We start from the raw sequence: 9,210 nt of genomic DNA, 5'->3' as shown, positions 1-9,210 counted from the left end.
AAATTTTTTTTGGATTAATGAATTATAGATAACTCTTATTCTATCAACTTCTGGTTCAAAAGTAAGGCTCATGATTCATTAGTTTTACTTTAAGATATACAGTTTTTTAAAGTGTATTCAACTACAATGCAAAAGATACAGATGTAACACATCACCTAAGAAAACAGCTTGATAAATGAGGTTCTACAAGAAAGGGTTTATGGGAAACAACCTACGAGAAGGAACAGAACAGCAGTGCTGGATAATTTGAGATACAAGACTGTATGGCGAGATGAACAGTCAAAGCCATTGTTTTGCCAAGAACCTGCCCTTTGCTAAATAACAATAAAAATAACTACTACATTAAAAGATGACAGTTAAAGTCTAAACTTTATACATCAATCACCAAAAGTACTTTGTGTATGACTAAAGATTTACTGATTTATCATCAAGATGATAATCCACCAAAAAAAGAAAAAGGTTTATTGCTTCTCATACAAGGCTTCATTAATTCATATTAAGTACACTATAATTTTATCCAAGTTTTGAGTTTATACTCTTAACTTCTATTAAAAAAAAATATCAAAATCAACAAAATGACATGTTAATTATATTATATTGGATAACACACTAACATTCTACACCAGTGTCAGCCACAATATAAACTGCAAGGCAGCAAAATAATCTGAGGTGCTTTACAAGTAATTTAAGGAATACAGTGTTTTTTTTTGTTTGGCATTTACTGAAATTAATGAAAACATAGTTCAATAAGATTTACTTACTCGCATAACATCGTTAAACCTAACATCTCTTTTAGTTACTGTTAGTAATTACATTTTTCTTACTAAAGACACAGGGCTAGTATAGTAATATTTGTTAAAAAAAATAAGTTTTAAGATGTAATGTCACGCAAACCACCAATTCTATAGATCTTGCTTCACATAAGTATTACCATGTTATTAGTAAAAGTACGATTTTTGTACAAACTTTAAAATAAGCAAGTTTCTCCATTTTATAGATTTTTTATTTATTTATTTATTTATTTACATTTCTATCCGTTACTTTACAGTGAAATTAATTTAAGAACTTAAGCTCTTTATATTAATAAATTTCTCCTTTGCGAGAACAGCTGGATCAATTAACTGAATAAATTTTAAAAGTGTGCTCTAAAAACTATATTACATAAAGTAATTTAAGTATTTTTGTTCTCAACACCACTTGCTGATGGATCACACGTTTTTTTTCCTGGTTCTTTTCATTTGAATACCAAGTTATCTTTTAGTTTTGAAAGAAATGCATTAAGTGAATCATTAGTTACATGTACATCAACTTCTTGCTAACGTGAAACTCACTTTAGCAGGATCTTCTTCCTCTGGTATCTTGGGTGATTGAATATGGGGAGATATGCGAACTTTTGGGCAGAAGATGAAAGGTTTAAAAATAGAGTGACAAGGATCTGGGGTTCCAGTGAACCAGTGGCAGCAAGGACGAGGTGAATTCACAGAAGTTATGACAGAAACCTTTGGATAAAATAACATAATAAAAACATTAAATACAATCAAAGACAGGCTTCAGAGGTAATGGATGTTGTGCACATTAAAGGTGATATGGACAGATCTAGTTTCAAGATAAATTGTTTGAGACCCTCTGATGTCACGATAAGGTCACCAACACAACTAACTGGCAACTACTGCCAAATTCACAATAAAAAATAGGTTACCAACTACTAATCTTACCACCTCGCACCTTCAACAGTAAAAAATGATAAACCTTGATATGAGGTGCATTTTGTGGAAGTGCACTATTTCTCTAGACTGTTGTCACATCTCTAATTATTGCACAACTAGACAACCTACCATATTTGTCTGAATATAATGCACCATCAAATATAAAGTGCACGCAATTTTGAAAGGTTAAATTGATTTTTTTTTTTAACAAGTCAGTTGTAAAAGATGTATTGAATAGTTTCTAAATGCAGTAAACAATTATTGATGTAGTAAACATTTTTGGAAATCTTTCATTGAAAATTTTTTTACGTGTCAGTTTTACAAAATTTATTGAAAAGTTTACATGTGGTAATACACTAAGCTAATCATTCATCTTCATATAAATCTTCATTGCTAGAATGGTTACTATCATCAGATTTGCTTCCTTGAACATTTGCTTCTGATTCCTACATCATCATTCATCCAATCTATTATGTTGGATATGAAACATTTATTGAAACCTTTAATGACTTTTGGTGGTAGTTTCTAGTAAAATACTTAAAAAAAATTTAATGCAGGAGAATACAATGCACAGTCAACTTTTCAGGAGGTACTTGGAGGAAACAAGTGTTCATTATACTCGGACAAATACAGTACTTATAGCTAATAACCAAGACCTGGGGCTAGATACGAAACGTTTCACTACTAATGTGCATTTTTTCTACTGTTTAGATAATTGAAGAAATGCAAAGTGTCGTATAGAGAATTTGATTCACCATGCCAGTAGACGAGTACTGAACTAACATGCATAAAAATGTAAATAACATTTAGCAATTTTATATTTACTGCTAGAATATATGTAACTTTAAGTGGATAATTTTATTCCGCTCCAAATGATAAAAGAACATTAAAAATAAACAAAAAGAAATATTTAATTTTTTTTTGAAGTTTCCCATGATGCTTTGTGAACAAATATTTTATTCCACTGAAACAAAGATGACAAATAATTTAAAAATTACTAAAAATATTTACAATAAACTTAAGTATTAAATGATGAAGTCCTCAATGTGTACCGACATCTCTTTGGAATTTGACATGCTTGTATGCTATTGACGTAAAGTAAATGTAACAATTATTTCATTAATTCTTCATTTCATGGTACTAACTGATGGCAAACAAATAAAATATGAAGAGAACAACAAATTAAAGCTTTACAACACTCACTTATGTAATATAAAAATTAAACTGTTTCTTGTGTAATACCTGGCTACTAGCTGTTGGGTACGTATGAACTGGTCCACGACAAATTTCACTGTCCGAATCACGCAGCACAGTCAGCATGGAAGAAATCCCAAACTCTCCTGAAAAGATGATGTTAACATTCCAAGTATATCTTAAGATTACCAATTGTACACTATATAATAAAATGAGTCAACTCATACTACTACCTCTGACAAGTTTCTTATATTAACTAACAGTAATTACTTCCATTAATGCTCACTGGTGATCTGATTATCAGATCTAATCAGACACCTACACAGTAGAAGTGAGCGATTAGTGGAATTTGTCATTCAGTTAATAGTCGTGATCATTAACTGATTACATTTATCTAATCAATTATTCTTACACGAGACTTGGATAGTTGCAATATTTGTAAATAGTAACAACAAGGGACTTATTGGTCCACCTCGGCTGTCCCATCCTCTAAATTAGACTGACTTATCGATTACACTGAACAACCTAGCATTAATCAAAAATAACAATGAGAAAACATAATGGCAACATTTCAATTACTGGAATAGTTTTAACTATTATTTTTTAACTAATTAAATTAACCAACTTAATCATAACTTTGATTAATCTATTTTTTCGTGACACTAATTAATGTAACTGATTCACATAGGTAATTTATTAACCAAGTTAGTTGCTCAGCTCTATAGCACTGTTTTAAACATTAACTAATGAAACTAATACATAAACAACATTTAAAACATTACATGATTCAGCAGAGAAGTTACCTACATGTTAAGTTTGTGTAGTAATAGATACTTGTTAATTCCGACTTACCGAGCTACACAGAAACACTAATGCTTATACAAGTAGTTTTTAAATGGACAACAGACTGTTAAGTTATGAACAAGTGCTTCTCAATGATTGGCTTACCAGCACTACAGAGAGAAAAATTATAAAAGACAAAGGAGCTTAAAATGCACACTAACACTGTGCAATATAGAAATTCATACATGGTAGCATTAAAGACATTCTAACTCACACGAATACTGTGAAAAGTTGCTCTTATTAACAAACAATCAATGAACCAACCATGGTTTTATAGAACTGAAGTGGATAACACGTACCAGAGGCTGATAACTTTGACAACAAGTTCTTTCCACAGTTAAATCTCTTCGTGTCTGTTTCATTGTGATCTCCAAAGACTTGACAGAAGTTTAAGTCCCCTTGATTGGGATCCCACAGTCCACTGCTCTGAGCATATTCTTTAAGGTGATCATGCATGAGGTCTATCTTGGTGCCAATAGACAATGTGTTGGATATATTTCTGTGTCCACCTTTCATAGTAAATAAAAATGTTGATTTTACTGTACAAGACAAAACTTATTTTAGACATTAAGGTTTATAAAAAAAATATTTCATCCCCAACAAAACCTAATTACACCAAGTCCACATGTACTATGTAAATCTATACTAATGAATGCAACAGGTGTTAACTCAATTTTAAGTTCTTTTAAATTATCTTATTAGCTTTCAAAGAAACAACTCACTGGTAATATGTTCAGCAGCCCAATATTTTCCAGCCGTTTCCAAAACGTAAGCTTCACTTCGATCAACAATCAGGAAACTGCTATGGTATGAGTTGATATGTCCACTTTCTGAGCAAGGTCCTCCTTGTCCATACTTGTCTAGTAGTTCAGTTATTACTTTAAGGGCATCTAAAGCTGTTGTTGCTCTTTCTAAGCCTAGCCTAGAGCAAGTATTAAATAAGAGATGCATATCTCAAGTATCCAGTAGTAAACAAAACTCTGGCCTTTTACCTTAATCCTACGATGCAAGTTTTACTGCCATTAGTCTTAAAGTTTGCTCATTTCGTTATAATCTAGTAGAAATTATCTTGAGTTACATTCTTTCACTCAATTTAAATTTTGTAGTATTTTTTTCAGCTAGTAAGTATGCATTCACATCTGCATAAAAAATGCTGATATTCTTAAGAAACAAAAGGGACTAGGTTAATACATCTTTCAAAATTAATTTATTTCAAGTTTTCATACTATTTACTGTATGGATAATTCAGAAATTTCTTCAAATGGAGATAATTCAGAAAAGGAAGAGAAAAACAATTGTTGGTCTACCCTGTGGCAATATCACTGAAGTTATTCGATGTCATGTCCTTCGAAGCTTTATTAATATGCATCATTTCTCAAAAGAAGGTCCATTGCAAAGGTGCAGAAATTAAGAAATGAGCTATTTTAAGTCACTCCAAAACGGATGCAAGCTCAAATTCAAATGAAACAAACATCTTCACAGGTGGCAAACACTCAATAGCAGTGTTCAAAATGTTCACCCAGATGCGATAAATCCTGGTGTGACAAGTGCACCGTCAATAATAATCGTTGATTTTGGTCTGTTAACATGGTATTTACAGTTGTTGACACGCATAGTCTTACCTCTGACATGAACGACAACATTCAATCTGGTAACTGCTTGATCATCCTGTGCGACACTATCCGTACATTGGGACCAACATTAAACTACACTTGTGTACTACCTTACATAGGGACTTATTTTAATACTTTAACTTTTTGGACCTTTTAAAGGTACATTGACCTGCTTATGCAAAAATTGTGCCTCAAACCTAAGTTTGTGTAACAACCTTGGCTTTGATCTTCTGTATACAGCTCCATATGCATGGAAGAGGTAGATACACTTATGCATATAGCTGTTGTTCTTGAGGAGTGATCTTGTTAATGTTTTACTTAGAATGTTTCATTTGTTTTCTACACATCTTTCCCCATTGATGTTTTTGGAGAATGATACATATTAATAAAGTTTTCAAAGGATATAACCTTTAATTACTTAGATATTGTTACAGGGTAGACTTACAACTCCTTACTCCATATCCTTAACAACCGTTTTCCTACACGTCTCCATTTTTGAATTATTTGCCTGTCAGTGAACTTCTGAATCCCCCTCTATTATTTAACAGTTAAAACAACAAATAACATTTTCAAAAGCCATAACCTGTGCACGTTTTCAACCGTTAAGTAAAAAAAATGAAGTTTAAGAACAGCAGTTTCTGTACTGCTGATAGGCAAAAAATATTTGGTGAACACTCACTTACATTGATTGTGAAAAATATATTTAAAGATAAGAATTCTTTGTATTCTTCACATCACAGATTTTGGAAATTTAGCCATATTGCTTGATAATGGTATTGGAATGAATAGGAACATAGTCTACACATGGCGAGAGAAAACCCATTTGTTCCCAACAAAGAAAATAAAACATATGGTTATGATATCCACCATATGTTTCTCTCACACCATGGTCTATCTTTGATAAAGGGTAAGGTGGAGCAGTTCCCCCCCCCCCTCCTCCTACATCTGTCTCTTTGCCCATGTCTGTCTGTCTCTTTGCGTGTGTGTGCATTAAATGCATTTGCAGTCCAGTGGCAATGAGCAAAAAAAACATTACTTTCTATATCAAATATAATATCACAAAGAATGAGACCATAACAGAACACTGAATATCATGAGTAAAGTGCCAACACATTTTTCAGAAAATAAGTAAAATCCTATTTTGTGGAAGAAAGCTTCAAAACTTTATACACCCTTGTTGTAACGTGTAACAAACTCACCTTACAAGATCTGATCCAAGAAGTCTTTCTTCATCATCTTCAGGCCCATTAAGTTTGGTTCTAACAGCTTCATTCCCTATACAAACTCCATATTCATTGGCTCCCATCTCAGCACCCCACATCCAAGCAGGTTTGCTCAAGATCACAGAATGTGTGTGGGGCACCTGTTCTACTTCGATGTAGGTGCACTATAGAAATATAATTATATAAAATCCATTAATAACAGAGGCCTGCAATGGTTTTTATTATCTTGAAATTTTTACATGTTCTACAGTAGTTCCTGTACGCTGAATCCAAAAATGGTATCCATTTTTCTCCATCCCATACAGATTTTTCACAAAACATCATATGTACTTTTACACAAGTGAATCATTTTCATTGAAATTGGGTCACATTGTCATGCTTAAAGTGTTGACAACCAATGGCTATAGATTTCTCTAGACCAATCACAACACTAGTCTTATTGATCATTCTAGAAACAATAAGAAACACCCCTAGTATATAAACAGTTAACAGGCCACATAACATGTCATTTCTGGACAGTATTTGTTTGCATGTGCACTTTGATATTTTTTCTTTACAATATTATTTATTCATCACTATGACAACAAGACATTGTGTAAATGACCCAAACATAATCTGTTATATTTTTGGTAAATTTAACCTCAAAGGTTTTCTTTTTCTTCCTGACTTGAAAAAAAAAATCCTTACAAAACAACTTTTATGAAGTTTAAATTCTCAGGCCTGTGTAATTAGAATGTAAAAAAAATTAACCCTAATAATTTTCACTTTGCTTTTAGTTCAATGTTTATTTTAATAATAATAATAATTAAAAAAAAAGACTTGAATCCCAGCTTACCCACAAATAACACCAGCTACAATATCAATGAGTGCATGTCATGACTGTTTTACTACAAACACACACACACACACACACATACACAAACACACACAGATGCATTCAAAATTTAATAAAAAATATTATCAATGCATGTCAGAAAGCTTTGCATCAAAATACAGTTCAAAATTCAAAGTTTTGCATTGTCTAAGTTTTAATTCATTTCAAAAGGAGATATTTAAATAAATTCTCAATCTTTACTTTTCTTTATCACATGATAAACCTATGCTCTGAATTGCCCATTTTCTTTTCACTTTACTCTCCACTGCTGATTTCACTATACTAGTTTTAGGGCAGAGAAAATAAAGTTTTACTGAAAAAAATAATTTGAGATTCTACAGTTCATACAAATGATATACAAAAACTGTAGAATGAAAAATGTTTATTTTTAATATGAAAATCACTGTGCATCACAATAGTCAGTCTGAATCAGACTGACCCTGTAAATGTACAAACAAATCTTTAGTAAAATGCTTTATTGCAAAATCTGATTTCTTGCATACAACAATCTTGTAATGTTTATTATATATATAAAAAAACTTTCCAAATATCATAAATACATTTAGTAAATTTAGAATTATAGTATTTATATTTTTTTGTTACAACATCAGTCAAAAACAACCAAGCCAACAATCAGAGGGTTAACGTATACAAACATACAATAACAAACCTAATTACCTGACTAAGTCACACACAACCTACATAGAGTATGGATTACATAGGAACATTTGATCCTTAGAACTATCTCTACATACCTATCTGTCAATGGTGTAATTAGTTCTCAAAGATTGCCAAGGTAAAATGTTTTGCTGCCCCATTCTCTTTTGATTAACCAAAAATGAAAGAGGCTCACATCTCTAATCTTTGACTTACTCTGAAACCCGGTCTGTTTCTGGTGTTTATCCATTTTTTATATCTCAAAGTTTTTTTTCCCACCAAATGATTAATATCTACACGTTTCAGGCCAATTAAAACATTTCTCATAGAATACTCTGGGTCAAAAATATTACCAATATCTTTTTTTTTTGTAAAAACAGACAAAAAAAGAAAATTTTTTAAACTCTGCCATATCAACAAAAACCTTGCCATCAGCACCTTTTAAGGATCTAATCCCTATTCTAACAACTTGCTTATCTTTAACATACTTAAAATAAACATTTTTGTTAATTTAACATGTTCTGTCAGCCATTTCTCATAAACCCTTTTGGAGTTCCTAATTTTTTTTCCCCCAACTAACCCCCTAACCTTCCTATAGTTAGGGATGTCTTCCAACCTACGGATCAATTTAAACTTCTGCCATTTATCCTGCATATTGTCCTTTACATCATTAGTAACTCAATATTGTTTGATTCTCCCCATTATACTTTTCCTCTCTTTAGAAACGTGCCTATATTGAATCGAAAGCAATTAAACTTTTAACATTTCCCAAATATGTTCTGCATCATCTTTTAACACATTGCAGAAATGACATGTGGACCCACTTGTACTTTTTACCTTGAAGTTCAGTTTCAAAAAGCAACAAGCATCATGAGGTTTGATCTTGAAAGCTGATTTGGATTTTAGCATAGAGCACCTGGATAAGCTTTTAAAAAGTTACTGCCACAGTGAAACTTCCCACCTGACAAACTATATGTAACAGAGCAACAACTGTTCAACCAACTGATTTTATCCAAAAGAAACATACTCCAGGTTAAAGACCATTTTAATTGTGAAATTTAACTAAGCTTCTATCTGCACTAAGGTTTGTTGCATTTTTT

General features: G+C 31.8%; 1 protein-coding gene across 1 annotated transcript in view; it reads right to left on the bottom strand.

The window, feature by feature from the left end:
• LOC106465719 (secernin-1-like) overlaps window positions 1-9,210 on the bottom strand; it is an 18,160-nt gene that overhangs the window by 3,726 nt on the left and 5,224 nt on the right. The window contains exons 4-8 of the mRNA XM_013925956.2: window positions 6,556-6,743; window positions 4,466-4,665; window positions 4,043-4,252; window positions 2,949-3,046; window positions 1,332-1,499 (exon numbers count right to left, since the gene is read on the bottom strand). Of these exons, the coding sequence (XP_013781410.1) occupies window positions 1,332-1,499; window positions 2,949-3,046; window positions 4,043-4,252; window positions 4,466-4,665; window positions 6,556-6,743 (864 nt within the window). The remainder of the gene's footprint in view (window positions 1-1,331; window positions 1,500-2,948; window positions 3,047-4,042; window positions 4,253-4,465; window positions 4,666-6,555; window positions 6,744-9,210) is intronic.

The sequence above is a fragment of the Limulus polyphemus genome, unplaced genomic scaffold, assembly GCF_000517525.1.
Source record: "Limulus polyphemus unplaced genomic scaffold, Limulus_polyphemus-2.1.2 Scaffold2028, whole genome shotgun sequence".
Taxonomy (NCBI): Eukaryota; Metazoa; Arthropoda; class Merostomata; order Xiphosura; family Limulidae; genus Limulus; species Limulus polyphemus.
This window is presented reverse-complemented; position numbering and strand designations above follow the sequence as displayed.